The 18425-nt window shown below is 36.3% G+C and overlaps 1 protein-coding gene across 11 annotated transcripts in view; it reads right to left on the reverse strand.

Annotated features, from left to right (window-relative positions):
* The window catches only part of ATF7IP (activating transcription factor 7 interacting protein), a 95628-nt gene that overhangs the window by 15622 nt on the left and 61581 nt on the right, over positions 1-18425 (reverse strand). For 5 of the 11 annotated variants that reach the window (XM_051611051.1, XM_051611041.1, XM_051611054.1 and 2 more), the window contains exons 6-11: positions 16531-16596; positions 15773-15846; positions 15191-15279; positions 13262-13900; positions 11642-11709; positions 5223-10201 (exon numbers count right to left, since the gene is read on the reverse strand). In XM_051611051.1, the coding sequence (XP_051467011.1) occupies positions 8756-10201; positions 11642-11709; positions 13262-13900; positions 15191-15279; positions 15773-15846; positions 16531-16596 (2382 nt within the window). In that variant the 3' untranslated portion in view covers positions 5223-8755. Of the gene's footprint in view, positions 1-5222; positions 10202-11641; positions 11710-13261; positions 13901-15190; positions 15280-15772; positions 15847-16530; positions 16597-18425 lie in introns of those variants that run through there. The other 6 variants (XM_051611109.1, XM_051611079.1, XM_051611098.1 and 3 more) reach the window with 2 other exon arrangements.

Below are 18425 nucleotides of genomic sequence, written 5' to 3' on the forward strand. Positions count from 1 at the left end.
ACTAACACTAAGCTATTCATTTCTCCCCACTATAAAATACATTAGTCTGAAGTAATTTCCTTTCAATTCTTCCTCTGCAAGGAAATCTAAACCCTTAGAAAAGTGCTCTGTATGAGATCTGTTGAACCCCTACTGTGCCAGTCAAGAAAGTTCTTTGAATTTCAAAGTCAGCAAGTGTTACTGCATACATTTTTAATTTTGCTGTGTCTGGACAGCCAAAATCTTGAGACAGTTAAACAGGCAACTAAATGCTAAATCAAATAAGCTCACAAGATCACATACATGCACTTCTCAGGAGAGAAGACCTTCTTGTAACTATGCAAAACACAGAAGGTTTTCTGCTAAACAACTCTGACAGCAATCTCCTCAATGGAAAAAATCCATAGGTCTTGAGGTTCTTTACACAACCCAGACTAGAAGTTGCAGATCTGCAGTGAAGTGTTCTGAGTGGTGGCACATGCTCCATGTTACATCCCCCTGTCAAGGTTCTATGGCACAAACTCCAGCTACTCCAAGAAGATGGTGTACTCCCCACAAAGCACAACCTTAAGTCCTATATCTCCAGCCCTCCCAACTAGATACCCCTAGTTCACCAATCATGCATCTCTCTTGAGTGACATTCAGAGGTACAGGAAAATTTTATGGAAAATTGAAAGACTGAAAATGCTGCACATTGCCTAAAGGGGTATAGGAGTGTAGTCACACCTGAGGGTGTAGGAGTGTGGTGACTTACCACCTGAATGGTTAAGACCTGCAAATAGAACCATTTGGAATGAACCCTGCCAAAAGCAAGTAATAAATGGTTTTCAGAAAATCCTGTGCTCAACCAATCAAGAAAGTAAAAATACCCCTTGAGTATCATGACTATTTTACTCAGAAATTCTCTTGGGATATTTTTGTTGCTACAAGAACTTGTGAAAACTCCAGTTAACAACAGAACTACATCTGAGGAAAGGCTAGAGAGAAACAACTGCCATTGCTCTGTAATAGAAGGGAATGGGATTCTGAGGAGGAGATTGCCATGTCACAGATTGGAAGAAGAAATTCAGACAAGCTGCTCTGAGCAAAATCAGAAACCAGCTTAAGAAGGCTTGCAGCGCTGATGAAGGCAAAGGGAAGCCTGACACTGGACTTTCAGTCATGTATGAACTACCTTCACTTTTATGTGGAAAAATGAAATAAGAGAACAAGTCTATCAGCACGTAATATCATATTTCAGCAAGTGTTTGGGCAGAAACTTCTAACACAGAAAAGAAAGTGAAGGCCTTCTGGTTCACTCTCAGTTTTCAGCTTTCTACAAACACAGGAAATCAAGAACCTGAACCTGCTTCAGTGCACCTCTGCAGAAGACCAAGATGTTGCAATCGTAACACGTTTTCATCAGTACAGTCACACTAATGAATAATTAAAACCATTTAATAAAACCCCCAAACATATGCCTGGTGCTTTAAATCACACATTGCCTAGCAAGTCTGAATAACAGAAGATTCAGTCACCTCAGAGTACCAAGTAAGTCAGAACAGAAACAAAATAACCAGTGATATGAAGTGATTTCTATCTATTTAAATATCAGTTATTAAAAAAACAAAGCAAACAAAACCACACCCCCCAAACCACCTTTTTCATAATTTGTCAGAATCAGAGCACCAGACTCCAGAGAAATGACACTTAAATCTGATTGATTACAACAGCATCTGGGTAGTTTCTAGTAATCAAACAGAAAAAGGTTTACATTGAGATTTTAAATAAATGTTAACTGTCAAACTCCCCTTCCCATCCTTCTTAACAGCTCACATATATTTATCTATATGCCTTTAAACTCCAAGTAACTGGAAATCCACCAAAATACTGTCATTCACACTGCCATTTTGTACCTGCTTTATCCATAACTGATGACGTAACTTTGTACAACCTGGAAGTAGTAATATCAGAAACTGAACCATCTAGTTAACCACAACTGTATCTGAGCTGCTTTAGTTTAACTTTTTCTCTGCTTTCACACAGCAGCCAGCAGTGTCACAATTTTAACTTAACACAAAACAATGCAATGAAAAAATAAAAATAAAATAAAAATTAAAATTAAACCTAAAAAATCCTACTCTGAAATGTCATAGTTATAAAGATAAAAATGAAAAAAACCCAACAACTAGGAAGAAAGTAGGTAAAGGCCAGGCTGGATGGGGCTCTAAGCAACCTGATCTAGTGGTAGGTGTTCCTGCCCACATTGGATCTAGATAATCTTTAAGGTCCCTTCCAACTCTAACCTTTCTATGATCCTATGATTCTAAAACAATAAGAAAAATGTAAGACAATGTCTTTTCCTGATATTCTAATCTTAATATAGTCACATCTTTATTCATTTTTTCATTAAGGTATTTTACATTAAAATTATGTGTCCTGTACTCAACCACTTCATACTTAATTCTAATATAGACCCACCCCAAGAAGATGCATGCAGCTTCTGAGTTGAAAGGCAAAACACTACATGAAGTGCGGGAAGAGGGACTCCAAGGTATGCCTAGGAGGAGAAACAAAGGTGGAAAAAGGAGGCAGGAGGAGGAAAAAGGGCAGCAGGGGAAGAGAATAGCCAAGCATGCACCACCATAGAGACAGAAGGATGGTGTGAGCATATTGTAACACTACTCTGCTATTCTTGTTCAGTGTTGTGCATTTTTCCTGAAACAGCCAGCCAAGGAGAAGGCACTTTGCATTCACAATCTTTGAAAAGTGTTTTCTTTAATGAAAACCTTGCTAAATTGCAGCTGCTGCCCCAGCTTCTTCATTTGCAGAGTCATGTCCACACCTACTGTATTTACCAATATAGAACTATCCCTGGGCTCTGTTTGCAAACATTTGGCTGTCTGCATGTCAAATGTCCCAGGCAAGGATCTCACTTGGCAAGTGTGAAAGAGAAGTATTTTAATGCCAAGCACAAAGCTTGTAAAAGCAGAAACTGAGCAACCCTAGAAGCCAGACCAAAACAAAAGGGTAAATGCTTATCCCTTTCAAGTATCTGACTGAAACCTGGTGAAGTCCTGAAACAGAGGCTAGGTTGTAACCTTCTCAAAAACCACTTAAATCAGTTAAGTGTAAAGTGCTTTATAATGCATATGGAAGCTAAAATTATTTTAAGTATGTGAAAAAATGAATGCAACTATTTGGATTTGTGCATTTTTTTCACTTAAATTATTATAAATTGGTATTTCTAAGTGTTTTACTAGTTGCAAAACTTCTGCTGAAAAGTGATCTATAGAACTGATTCATCTGAGTAACATTTTCAAATTTTTGTTAACCTTGAAAAATACTAGAAATGGACTTTAATTTCTTACATAAAATGTCTATTCATATAACAGTAATTACCTTTCAATTCAGCCTTTTCTACATTGGACTGGTAAAAGTGACCTAAACTCAAAATTTCATGCATTTTCCACTGCATATGCTATGACAAAATATTATCTACTTTCTTCCAATCCCAACCACATGTCTTTTTAACAGTTAAAGAAAGCACTGAGAAACAAGTGCACCTGCAAAAAAAAAATAGTCTTATGGGGAGAAGTGCTAGGAAAAAGCAGCAAAAAATAGTTTTCCTTGAAGAAGAAAAAAACTATAGAGTGACGTTCTAGAACCAATGCCTTATTAGTATTATAGAAATTTTAGAAAGAAGTATAACAGAAAAAGAAACACTGGAACTTGTTAAAAATACATTAAAAAAGGGTAAACAGGGTCACCTGAACCTGATGTAATAATTAAGATTTGCAATAAAACCAACATTGCTTTATCGAAAGACTTGTTATATCCCCTATGTCATTGAATGCATTATCTAATAATCAACCTACACACTAGTTAATAGCAAATTAATAAAGGGAAATCAGAAAAGAACCAGCCTTGCAATAAAGTGAAGGGCTATCTCTGGTATGAAAAAGATTGTGAAGCAATTTCCTCATCTACCTCTGGAAAAGTAGGGATATTGAGACAGGATACTATCCTATGTCCTACGTGCAATTTTCAACATACTGAGACCACTTCACACTGCTGTAAAACACACCGTAGTGGGAGAAAGAACTGTTTTGCTATCCAGCAAGTTTTTCAGATCAGGACTACTGCAAATTAGCTTGATTCACCATCTGTAATTTTGAAAAGAAAAAAAGGGGGCAGAGGGGCTGATGGCCTGGTGGCAACAGGGAAGAAAAAAAATTATTAAAATACTATAGGGAAAACAAATAAAAAGGAGACTGAATGTAAAGGCCAAAGCACATACGATAAACATGATGTTGAGGAAAGAAGGTATCTTCCACTGCAACTACAATTGTGCAGTTTAACACAGAAAGAAGTAGTTGTGACATGACAGCATAGATATGCCAACGGCAAACTACTAAAGAACACTGGGAAAGAAATTTCTAGAACTCTAACTGTACGGAAAATGCTACCTGTTACATGATTTTATATAACCACACACACGCATACATCAACATTCACAGGTATTGTACCACATGAAAAGCCAAAAGGTAAATGCTGGTATTTTGAAGGAAGTTCTGAATATGCACTTCTCTATTCATATATGACTCAAAAAAATAAATACAAGTTTTGGTATTATATAACGCCACAGTCCAGTTCATCACACAATGATAACAAAGCCATTCGTTGTAATGCCACCTGCTTTTCATAAGGAACATTTCAGTACGCAAAAGTGGAAAATGAAGGGGGAAAATGCAACAACAAAAAAATACAGTGCAAAATAAAAATTAGTTCCAGGGTAGCAACAATCGGAATTCTGAAGATTACATGTGGCACACTGACAGAGTGCAGACAATTTTATTAATAACAGTTTCTACAATAACAAAACCAAAAAAATACTGGGGGTTGTAAAGCATCACACCACCACAATCACACATGACGCACTAAGGCGTTATATAATAGCAAAATCAATCTTAAATTATGGGGAGCGATGTTAAAAATAGGTTCTGGGAACGGGATGTGTGTGGGGAGGGTGGTGATACTGTGTTTTTATGCATAATTACAAGGCCCATGTTACTTTTTCAGTCATTTATATACAAACCTACAGATTTCAAACACAGTCTAAGCAGCTGTGGAATCTATATTTTTTTTAATACATTTTGGAGCATATTTCAACCACTAACTGCTTCAATGTCAGATTTATCATTTCTTAATAGCTATTTTTTCCAGTGCAGTAGTTCTCACAAAATTAAAGGAATTCTTCCAAGTTTGCAAGCTGTCATGAAAATTTATTTGACCAGGTATCCAAATGTATTTGTCAGCTCTTACCAAGATAAAAATGAAAATGACAATGCAATAAAGTCAGCAATTTACTGAGATCCCAGTTTGCACAATCAAAATTTCAGAGAACTGCAATGCATACTTTGATAGTGTGTGGTTGCATACTTATATAATACTTGAACATTATTAACAGACACTTTACATACTGCATTTTCAAGATTGCTGTGTTCCCCTTTTTTGGTCCTGTGCAACATTTCCTACAGAACAAGAACAATGCAAGCATGGAAAAAAGAATAACCAGTCTCAGTAACCTCTATGTAACATATACCCTCTCATTTCTTTGGTGGAAAGGCTAGATGTTGGCTCTGCTACCCCTATTAATAAGAACCATAAATCAAGAAGGCTACCCGAGAGATTGGTTGCCAAAAATGCTCATTTTTGGCATTAGCAATCATAATTCCATCTAAAAGCCAGAAAAGAACACTTGATGCAATGCCTAAAGTATTTCTTGACTGCTGTGATTATTTTTTCTCAAACACTTAAAAGGATATATAATAAACAACTATGTGCACGCAAGCACACACACATCTCCTTATTGGTTCTTAACTTATTCAAGGTGAAACATCTACCTCATTTCCCCAAAGCCCACTGACAGTTTCCCAACAATATTATGTGGCAAGGTCATCTTGGATGATCTTATTAATAAAGATATGTTATTTATGGTACTTTTCAGATTAGTTCAATGCAGCTTTTAAAAGCTGTTACCCATGTCTGGTGTAATGACATTATCAATTAGATTGGTTTAATATTCCTCTCAATTTTTTGGCCCCAAATGACAAAATGGAGCCTACAAAAACAAAGTATATCCACTTATCAAAAGCTGCTCTCAGTAACTGGGTATGGTTTAGGTAACACAGATACTGTCATAGGGAAAGACAATTCACTTTAAAAAATGAATTTTAAGAAATCAGCTGAAAAATTCCCAACAAGATGTCAGGTAGTGGAATTGGGTGGCTGTTTTAAGGAACAGAATTCAAATTAATCCATTCTTGTATGACTTTTAAACTGTCCTCCTGCTAACACCTTTATAATCTAGACTTCTAATTAGTCTCTGGCAAAGTTTCCACCTCACAGATGAGAACTAGCTGCATTTTAAACAGCACGAACATAACCCGAGGGTCAGAGACAATAATCAAGCATCCCATTTTACATATATAATTATGCATGTTTATTTTCAGTGACAAAACCATGAAATGCAAGGAAACATATTCATCAATAATGCTTCAACAATATAGAATTAATAGCTGCTTATAAATTGTAAGCTGACATATCCACTTTGTTCACATCGTTTCCCAACAGACATTCACAAAGTTTGTTACACATTGCAAAGTAAAGGGATAGGAGTTATAAATGTACTTTATTAACATTTTACCAGATGAATTTCCAATAGTCAGCAAAATAGCTTAAATTAAACTGTAGTTCAACCAAAGAAATCAAAGTACGTCAGAAACAATGGGAAATGGATAGGACACTGGTGGTGGTTGTGTTTTTTTTAAAACCTAGTATTAGCTGAAAAGGTGAAATGCGTAAGATGAAATTTTGACTGAAAAAAGATTTACTTTGTAAGAGGGTAAGGTGCACCTGGTGTGGGGAACAGAGAAGAAAAGACTATTCACCTGACCTGGGGTTTTAATAAACATATTGTAATCTTTATGCCAGACATTTTTTACACATACAATCCCATTCAGATTTGTTCACTGTTACTTGGTGTCACAATATAATAAAAGTTGCTTTCATTAATTCCCTCAGTATATCATAGCTATATTTACACATTATATATATATAAATTCTGTAACTATAATTGGGATTCATAATAAAATACTTTAAAACCATTTTAAAATTGGTTATATCATTAAAATTGCCTTTGCCTCTGTAACAATAATATTTAACCCAATACATTAAAAGTGCTTTTCATGTCTTCAGAAATGCAAATATAGGTCCTGAGGCACTGGAACTGTAAAATGACTGGGACTGAATAACATCCCTTAAATTTCTGAGTATGCAGGAAAAAGTTGAAGTCAAGAGACTAACACAAACATGGCATGACGTGCTCTCCCACATCCCTGTGGGCCTTTTGGAGCAAGAAGCAGAGGAAGGCTGAAAAAAGAGGTGTCATACAACAAAATCCAAGCTGTTAACTGAAAACTGACTATACTGACTTAAACAGTATGCAGCCATTAAGAAGCTATATAGTTCAGGATAACAAAAAAGAGACATACCAGACGAAAAACACCACGATAACAAGAACACATTTAATTTTGAAGCATCCTTCCAGTGCCTTCTGATATTTGACATTGTGCACAAGAGCGCTAATCGGGGCGCAGAGAGAAGGTGCATATAGTGAAGAACACTTACTTTCTAGATGTCCCATAGTGTAGATCACAGTACCTTACAGTGGGGATGAATTATTCAATTGCAATAAAATAATTTTTTAAAAAATCACATACTGTAAGATATTGAGCCAACTTCATAAAAAGTCATTACAGTACTCCTTGAAGTAACAGCAGAGATTTCCAAACTTATCAGTAAAGAGCACAGAATGTGCTTCTTGTGAATTATATTATACTGACAAAGACTATACTGACTATACTGCAAAGACCCTGTGAAATGTAATGGAAGGTGTAGGTGAGAGGAAATACAAAAAAAATCTCTCACAAGCACAGAGACAACACTCCAACTCTAATTATTTGCCATTTAAGCAACAAATCTGTTCTTGACTCTTTTGAGAATGTTTTCTCCATTTCACGCACAACTGAAGAGATCCTAATTTTAATATAATTTGTATGAGATAGTGCCTTTGGAGAACAGAATGACTGAAATCTTAGCCAGAAATGTTAAACAGGAAAAGGAAAGACCTGCAATAGAAATCAGTAGCTCACAGAGAAAATCAATTTAGAAGAACGTTAAAAAAAAAACAAAAGGCACAATCTTCTGGTAGATCTGGTAACAATTTGGACATAGAGGGTGACAGTGGTCAAGCAATTCCAGGTGTTTTCATGCATTTGTATATATTTGTAGTGTATCTATGTGTATTTAATTCAGCTTCTATTTTCTCCGTCTTTTCAATAATCAAGTATTTGATTTGCAAAATGCTACAGTAGTGCCAGCAGGCACAAAATGGTATAATAAACACTCTTCACAAAACATAAAAGCCATGCACTTAGTGAAGAAAGCATAGCTCTTCAGCTAAGTGCAAATCAGTATGTCCCTTTCATTTTTTGTAAATAGCTCTGCTCAGCCATTTAAAGAGTCCCAGCTGCCACAGAAAGTCACACAAACTCCAAGCCCTGCTCCGTTTAAGTTTCTGTTCCATAGTTCACTGCAGGAGTTTGTACAGGATACTTCTTGCTGAACTAGACTGTAAGAAATTTCCATAGTAGACCAAGTAAAAAACCAAATCTGGTAATTTTTTTCATTTTAGCAATACGATGCATTTGAAATCAGTTTTGTCACAGATGCATCAAGTCATTGGTTCTTGTTTTACCACATGCTTTATCAAGACAGGTTTGTTACAACAGCCTTGAAGGGGACCAGCAGTTAGGTTCCCACTAACCATGTTTTTGGGGAGAAACACCTTGGATGAACCGTGTTTCAACAGGATGTGGCTTTTGGAATTCAGAGCAAGGTGTCCCTCAGCGACTAAAGTCACAGAATTAGGGCCAGGTGGCACCACAGATTTCTTAGGTAAAAAAATTTTGCTTTGATCTAGAACAACACGGTTTCTAGACAAGGTGGAGGCACTGGATAGTGATTCTTTTCTAACTTCATTTGGGATGTTCCTATATAGGCAATTGGGGGCCTTATTCTCCATTATATCTGACCAAGCCCTGTAGCGAAATTCTGCAGCTCCCCAGTAGTGTCTAATAGCAGACTCAGAGCGATGGCCCGTCACTGCCATTATTTCTCTAGGCCCCAGTCCTGCTTCACACAGTAGCTGGATGGTGGTAGTTCGGAGAGAATGATTGGTGTATCGTTGAGAGAGCCTGGCTGCAACACTGATCCTGGGCATCATGGTACCTAAATAGTTCACACCCATTGGTTCTCTTTTGTACCAGACAGGCTGTTCTTGCATTTGTTCTGATGTTAACTTTAAAGGATGCAGGTAAAAGGCAGGGGGTTCTGGAGGCAACTTAGACAAATAAAGCTCCAAAGAAAAAACAGGACAGTTTGGGTCCCCTGGCATATCATACATTTTACCCATTTTATGAGGATCTTCTCCATTTTTCCCTTTGCCAGGATACCTAAACATAGCATATCGACGCCCATTCTTGTCCTTCTCAACAACAAAAGCATCTGGAGCCAGATCTCTTAAAATTTCCCTCCCGCGTTTGGCAAAATGCAACTGCAAATCAAACCACACCTTGTTGACGAGTGCCAGTGGACTGTGCAATCCCAGCACACCAGATTGTTTAATCTTACGCAAGTCCTCAGCAGTTATAGGAGGATAGTGATGAGTCTCATCCTTTCCCTGCATGCGCAGCATCTTCAGCACGCTCACAAATACCATGTTTGCACTAGCAAACTCTTTGTCCTTCATTAAGCAAATCTGACGATTATAAGGTGGCATTTTGAGATGCCGGTTTAAGCCAGCACGCATTGACTTGTAGCTTGCCACACTGTAGGTATTTCCATCATGATTCCTTATTGTGTAATAAAACTCTCTTAAGATATCATTGAGTTCACTTACTGGGACCAATTCAAAGCTAGGATCCTTGCCATTTTTGGCCAGCCACTGTTTTAATAGGTTAGCTGCCCAGCCAGTCTGCTTGTGGGTGTTTTTGATGCTCTTAGCATCTTCTTCCTCTTCCTCCAAGCCAAAGAGGACATCCTCAGAGAAGTTAAAATTCGTCTGTGCTGCTTCTACCGCTTCTTTATTTTCTGATGAAGTCTCTTCCTGTTTCAACTGCTTTTTGAAACAATTGATCAAAGTTGTACCATCAAATATGCCACAAGTATACGGCACACAGTGATCTATTTTTTTGTTCTGAGAGCTGTGAAGTGTGGAGTAATACATAGTATTTTTGATTGTACATAATAAAAAGCAGGTGGCATTAACTGGATTTTTCAAATGATATGGCATGTCAATTCCAGACCTCATGAGCCAATTAAAATGCATCAGGTCCTTCTTTATTAACCATGGCATTACAAATGCTTTAACTGATTTGACTGAAAGCAAACCTAGAAATATACACTATAACAGAGGACTGAAAACCGGAAAGCATGTGTCTTTTCTTTCCCTCCTAGCTCACCTTCCACTGCTAAATACCACTATCACACACAATCTGTTTTTCCAAAATATGTTCCGGGTTTCAGGTTCTACCAAAGAAGAAAAATTCCAAAATTACATTGAAAATTAAATCTTAAAACCGTATGTCTATCACCCATTCTAGTACTGAATTTCCTACGTACCAAGTTCTGAAAAATATTTTAATAGCTATAATCCACAGGCATCTTTGAAAAATTATGTTCCAAACAACCATTGTTTATGAAATGCCTTAATAAAAAGGTAGAGTGAGGCACAGTTTACACTCTATAATACTGGTTATCTTTGCCAGACTATTTCTGTGACAGGTGAGAAACACAATCTTGTCCAGTATATTTTCTTCTTGCTTTGAAATAGAAATCAGATTTAAATATACATTGAAAAACTATTAATTGTGGAAATTTTGGCTATATGAAATTAATTGTATTTCCCTTAATAAAAGGACTTCAGTTAACAGCAATGTAAGTATAAGGTGTTTTTTTTAACTGTGTGCAGAAATAAAACTAATTAATTAAAAATAACTTAATATCAACCTTTAAATTTCAAAGCAAGTTAAACAAATCTGAGAAGTGGAATCCAGAAGTACTGTAAGTTCTCCTTTATTATGAAGTAGTATTAATGAAGAAAGTTTCTTTTCATTATTTTTTCCCTATGACATATGGCAATCAAATATTAGAACCCTAATTCTTATTACCCTCTGGATTAATGTGTAAATGAGAAAGTTAAAATAATTTATAAAATATGGTAGCTTTAAGTTCAAGCCCTTCAGACAAAAACTGGGCAGGGTTTTCTTTTGTATGTTAGCTCTGTTGTATCAGACATGTTTTTAGTGTGCTCCTGAATTACTAACTCACCTACTTATATAAATCCCATCAGAAAACTTCTGAAAATATTATCAGAAGCTCAAGCTCCAAGTAATATTCTGGATCAGAAGAAGAAGAAAAATACAAATGGACAGAAACTAGAAAGGATGGCACAAAAAAGAAACTAAAATTGTTTAATTAGGAGCAATAAAGGTAAAGAACTTTTCTCCTGTGGATTGTAACTTTAGAATTTTATACAGAAATGTAATAAAAAACCTACCTGTGTTGTTCCCTCAACAGTTCGCTTGTTTGCCGAAGTATCTGTTGGTGGCTTGCTTGTCTGGTTTTCTGAGGGATCAAGAAATGGTTCATTTTCAGTATCTAATCAGTACTAAGTACTAATACCCATTATACAAATTTGGAGTAAATATTAAAACATTGTTTTATACTAAACATTCAGTATATATGGCAAGTTTAGCATTTTTTAGCCCTAATTTTCAATTATAAGTGTTCAAGCTTGATTAATATAATTTTTCAGAGGGAACAGAAGATACTAAAAAGCAAAATGACTGTTTCCAGCCTAGAAAGTTTTCTTCCTCTAAAGTGTGACAGCATATTAAAAATATTTTATGAACAATTTCCTTACCTATCTGAGGACAAACCATAACTCCAACTTCTCCTCCTTATCTTGTATGTATACAAGATATTAAACTGAAAAAATTACAACTATTCAACATTTTCGTACAAAAAACTGACTGAATAATGGATGGTTAAACAGACTGTAACATACAGAACTGAAGTAATTTGTGCAGGGAGACTGAGTATCTTTATTAGCTCAGCCTAACATGTATCTACACTAGCAACTAAAGCAGTAGTTACTTGAATATTTGATGTAAACATTTAAATCCAAATTCTCCCTTATCATTCCTTTCTGTTTTAACCAGGGATTATAAGCAACAGTGCTAGCCCAAGGCAGTGTTTTAATTCTGGTGAGAAAACTAGTAGTGTATACACCAATGCTTCACAAACTGCAGAAAATGAGATACAGTTTTTGACACCTAAGCCCTTCCTTTGGTTACTGTGCCTCATCTGCTATAACCCTTTTAATGTTGTATTAAATAATTACATTAGCTTCAGAGCTAAAAATTAATACAAAGCATGTAACTGTCCAACTCTGTGGATGACATATTTTAACATAAGTAACTTAAGAGATGGGATAGTAAAATAAAACTAGTTCTGACATCAAACTCTGCTCGAATTACTTTTAACATTATATTGTGCCAATGAGAAACAACTCTTAGAAAAAAATTTCAAGCTATATAAAATCAGAAGTGCGGAGGATCATCATGGTATGGCCAAAGATGGAAAGAAAGTATTTGAAACTAATTAATCTAGATACCGTAATTCATTGCCTTCAGAGACTCTATTTTAACTGCAGTGAATGTACTTTGGAACTAGGTTAGTATTCAGTCACGTTTTTTTCCCCCATTTTTTTACTTTTAAGTGTTATGAAAATTAAATTAATGATTATGCTTCCTTTAAGTATGTCTTTGGTTACAAAGGTAGCCAGCTTATTACGAGAGGCTGTACTAAAAAATAAGTATCAAGTCGTTAGTAGGAGTTTCTGATTCCATGAGAGGAAGGATATAAATCAAGTTAAAAACAAAGCTTACAGAGCCGCACTGCTGACTCCTTCTAAGGATAAATTATTTTCAACAATGGCTGTAACACATCCATGACAAGAGATAATTTTGATCTTGACAATTTCAACAGGAAGGCAATCCAGAAGAAACAACTCGGTAAAATACACTAGCAAACAAATTTCCACAGGAGTGGAGTTTTGTGTTTCCCTTTGACAACTGTTTTCCCTTCCCAGTGCAAACATTCAAACATGACTTACCGACTCTGGGTGCTGTAGCAGTTGGTGGTTCAACAGGAGCTGTACTACTAAATGCAGAGAGGGGAATCTTCATCTGTAGGGGAGCTCGACTGGTGGTAGCATTATGAAGTCCTGAAGTACCCACTGTGGGTAAAGAAGTCCTTGAGGCCTGGGCAACAGAATGTGCAGTAGGAATAGCCTGTACTGCCAATGTTGTGCCTACTGACCCCGCACTGGCTGGAGAGTTCCTTTGAATACCAGGACTGGGCACAGACGGGCTGTTATTTGGTTTAATTGGGTTAGTCGATGCTAAAGACACTGTAGTTTTGGTGAGGCTACCAACTGTAGATGCGCTTTGTACAGGTATAAATTCAACATTGCCTGACTGTTGGTTGGTGACCAAAGTTCCCGTGTGGCCTTGCAGGAGCTGAGGCTGGGATGACACTGCAACAGGTACATGCAAGATTACGGGCAAAGACTGCAATGAGACAGACACCGACTGAGTGCTGCCACTGGGCACTTGGTTAGTGCCTACAACTGTAGCTGTGTTAGCTGTTGGAAGAACTGTTGTTGTCAAAGAGCTGGTGGAGATCACTGGAGTCTGAGGCTTAAGATGTCCACTGACAACTGCAGGAGGTGCAGCAACACTGGAAGCTGGCACTACACCAAAAAAAAAAATAAAAAAAAAAAAATTTGAACCAAGTAGAGAGTTTCACTCCAACAAAACACAAACAATTTACCATGGAGGTGGTGGAACACTGGAACAAGCTGTTTGGAGAAGTTAGGAGCACCCTATCATTGCAAGTGTTCAAAGTCAGGCTGGACACGAGCAACCAGATCTAGTGAAAGATGTCCTGGCCCATCACAAGGGGGTTGCACTAGATGATTTTGAAACATCTCTTACAACTCAAACCATTCTATGATTCTATGAAAAATGTGGTATGTGATTAACTTTTTGCAAAGGAAGGCTATAGAGATTATTTTTTCTGTTGTACACTCTGATATTCAATGGCCTAGTTAATGATACAGTCAATACTGTGTATCTGTTTGAAAGAACTATATAAACAAATGGCAAAAAATTAATTAAGATATACAAAGAACTATGACAAAAACAGGCTTGAGGAAAGTACTGATATTTAACTGCTGAAAATATATGAAATATAGCATTTTAAGCACTCATTACAGAAATGGTAGAATAACTGGTCCTTCAGTAAACACAGGGAAAGAAAAACTAAGTCAGTTATGACTAACTTTATTTGTATAGGCAGAACCTTGTATCCAGAAGGTTCTACTGAAACCCAAGATTAACGTGTCAGAGAAAATACTTGATTTTATGCAACAAAATTTCATTATTAAATCTAAAGAACAGGAGCATAATACATTACAAAACACCATTGTATGTCTCCTATGGGATGATTCTGTGGAAAAGATTCAGTATTCAATATTAGGTAAACTTTTTAAAACCAAGGATGGTGTGACAATTACTGTAATTAATGGTGGTTTTGATTCTACATTCCCTATAGAATTATTACCTATGAATCCCATTTTTCAGCTTGATTCCCTTAAGAAATAGGGTTTATTACCTCCTTTACTTCCCCACTCAACTCTACTGCCATTAGCTATAGGGGTCAGCATGGTATGACCTGCGAGCCATTTCACTTCTCTGCAACTGGGACTGCCAGTTTTGCTGCCACACCCAGGAAGCAGTCTGCTGAAGCATCTCATTTACCCACATGTTCTGGTTGGCCAAACTGACATATTTTTTCCCTTATCTGGTAAGCACACTACACAAATATCTGTATGTGAATGTGGTAGGGAACAAAAAATAATGTTTCTTATGTCAAGAAACAAGCCACAAAACCCAGCTTTGCTCTGTTCATTTAGTTACTTACTTAATGGAAAGCAATAAAACTTAAGAAGTATATTTATAGTCCATAGGCAGTTTCTTACCTGCACTCACAGGGGCTTGAAAAGTTGCTGGTGTGCTCTCTCCTGTATTCCTCTTTGACTCCAGCATCTGCCTCACTGTGCTAGTATTGCTATGGAACAAAGTTTCAGTCAGCATTTCTCAATGAGCAACACCAGGCATAATTATGAAAAATACAATAATGAAAAAATCCCATATTTTACAGCTATTCCATTGAGATTTTATAAACCTATTTATCTTCATGCAAACTATGGATATTTCCCTACTAAAAATACCAAACAAACGCAAGCAGAATTATTTGTAGACTTTCAAGTGCTTGCAGCAAGTCTGCCTTTCACCGTAAGAATTTTCCCTTCCTTGCATTTCCATTTTGATCCATTATTTTTCAACTGCTGAAACAACACACATCTCAGTTCACCTAAGAATGGATTCAGTATTGTCCATTTATGACTTCTATGAAAAAAACCTGAATTTTACAACTGAAGAGCAATGAAGGAAAAGAAAGAGCACTTTAATTAAAAAAAAAGAAAATACAGAGATTATCCATTAGGTATCTCAAGTATCCTATTGTAAATTTTAAGACTGTCACAGTGATGTTTGCTTACCGATACGTCACATTGTTTGTGTTTGCAGTGTCACTTGCTGCTTTCCCTGGAGACAGAGGTGTATTTGATGAATTCTACAATAAATAAACAAGAGAAAAAACATAATAAAACAACCCTAAGTCACTCTGCAAACTTATGCTTTCATTATATTTCATATTCATTCATTTTTTTGTGAGAAACACATTTTCTGGAGCCAACACTGCAAGACAACTTGACTTTACAACCACCATCTCCTTGATCCTGCCTGCCTCCCTCTCCCACATCCTCCCTTTTTATAAGCCTCTTGCCTTTCTATAGCATGAGAATAAAAATTTCTTCTGAAACATAAATGGACTTTCAGTTTCCATTTCTTCACAGTAATTAGTCCAAAATATTAATTCTAGACACAGAGGTAAATATTATTGTTCATATCTATTCATCTCCTCTCCCCCCTCCACCCCCAAAATCAAGTTACTGGGATTCACTCTTATGTACTCTGTACTCTTCATATTGAAGTAAATTAAATTAACCTACATACTGTTTAAGGTGCTTTCACACTAGTAATGTCTAAAGAACTTTCTGTACAAATCAGAATTATGTAACAGATGTTAAAAGACTACTCTTCACATCACTGCCTTAAACCAAACAAGACAAACCTAGTTTGTAAACACCATGAAACAACCAGGTCACATCTTTAGACGTACAACATTTCTTTGCTTTTCAATACAAGGTTTAGGCTAACTCAGAAAAAAACCAAATATAATAAATCTAATTCTTACTTGTTGTCTTTTCTTCAAGTCATCCCTCGCTGCTCCAAACCGCTTTGTCAATCTAGCAATTTTAGCCTAAATGGGAAGAAGATGAAAACAAATGAACAAACCCACAAATATCCTCCCCAAGAGCAACTGTACAAATGAAAAGATATATAACTAAGACATCAAGTCAAAGGCTATTTTCCTATCAAGGGAAATTATTTGTCCTTGAAATCCAGTACAACTGTATTACTTCAAAGCAAGAGAAAGAAACACACGTGTACCATTATAAAAATATCTCAGAGACCATTATTTTCCTTCCTATTCCCAACTAACTGCACAGACTCCGTCTTGCAGAGGTTCACATGACACTCTACACGAATGAAAGTTATCAAAAACATTTGGCTTTTTTAATGCCTTGTGTACCAACCATAATGAAAAATGCATCCCTTTCTGCTTTTCATGTTACCTACTCTTCCCCCATTTATCCTGTTTCTCCCTCTCACTGATACACTGCATCTTACTGTCAGCTTTTTTCTACTCTATTTCATGTTCAGTTTTAGGTTTATTATCTTTTCAAGCATCATTCTTACATCTCATCTTTTACTTCTTGTGCCTTCCTCAAGATTCTGTTTGGCAATTTTTCCTTCTGTAATTACTTCAGCATTACAAGATCCTAATTTAACCTTCTAGGCTGCAGTCCTGATGGCCGACTTACTCAGCAGTTGTACAACTTGCTCTAAGCAGGTACTTTTTTTTTTTTTTTTTTTCACAGAAAGAAGAGTTGAATTCTTTTTACAAACTCCTGAAAACACAAGGTTAGCACTTGGAGGATGGAAGTTTTTAAAAATGAGGGAGTTTCATATACCATTATTTCAGAACTTCTAACCTAAATGGAGCTGGTCCATTTAGAAACCTCATCTCTTTCACATTTTTACAAAGCAAGATGACAGGCTACAATTACAGTCTGCCATTTATAATTAAATTTCTGTTATCTTTTACAATGTACAGGTCTTTTGAAGCACCCTGCATAATAAAACCATGTAAGCTTAGATTATGAGTGTACTAACATAAACACATTCACAGCCCTCTACAGTTATTGATTTGACACTGTGGCTGATGGTTAAGGAAACTGATGGCTAAGGAAACTGATCAACAAGTATACTGAAAGCATCCTAGATAGCACTTAACAGAAAGTCGACATAAAATGTCTGGTGAATTGAGGGGGAAAGAGTTATGCAATATGAACTGGTTTGGAAAACTCCATACTTATTTTAATGTTAAAAGTAGAGTGGGCTTATTGTTTGAATTTGATACAAGCTTTTGATTGTCTTGTCACTTCAAAATTATTCAGGTTTTGTGATGTTTCTCATCTCACCACTACATACATGATTTCTATAAAGAATGCAAGAAAGCATACTGCATTTAATACTAGCTGTTTGTTTCCCTGCTAGAACATAATTGTTTAGTTTCTGTGGAAATAACATATGTGAGTATCATGTGATGTTTCTATGTCTGAACATTCTACAAAGTCCAGTGCTATTATCCTCTCCTAAAAACTTGTGTTTTCAGCAAATTTCTGGCTTCATAGAGACATTAGATATTTTCATACTTAACATTTATTTGAAGAATGTCTTAATGGAACAGAAGAGTGGAGAAGTTGTTTACTAGCACCTAATGAATTGATGTGCCAGAGGGATTATTTGCTTTGGGGTTTCTGCATGATTTATTGGTTACTTTCTTCCTTCAGGGTAGGTAAATAGAATTTTACCATTCAAAAGCAACATTAGTATTTGCTGCTTCCCACCCCACCCTTCCCTTGTGGGTAAAAATGGCTTCTCTCTGACAACTACAAGAGACTTACTACTAACACTGAGGAACTTATTTTTTAATTTTACTCTGGTAAGCATTCAACACAAACA

The sequence above is a fragment of the Apus apus genome, chromosome 1 (genome assembly GCF_020740795.1).
Source record: "Apus apus isolate bApuApu2 chromosome 1, bApuApu2.pri.cur, whole genome shotgun sequence".
Taxonomy (NCBI): domain Eukaryota; kingdom Metazoa; phylum Chordata; class Aves; order Apodiformes; family Apodidae; genus Apus; species Apus apus.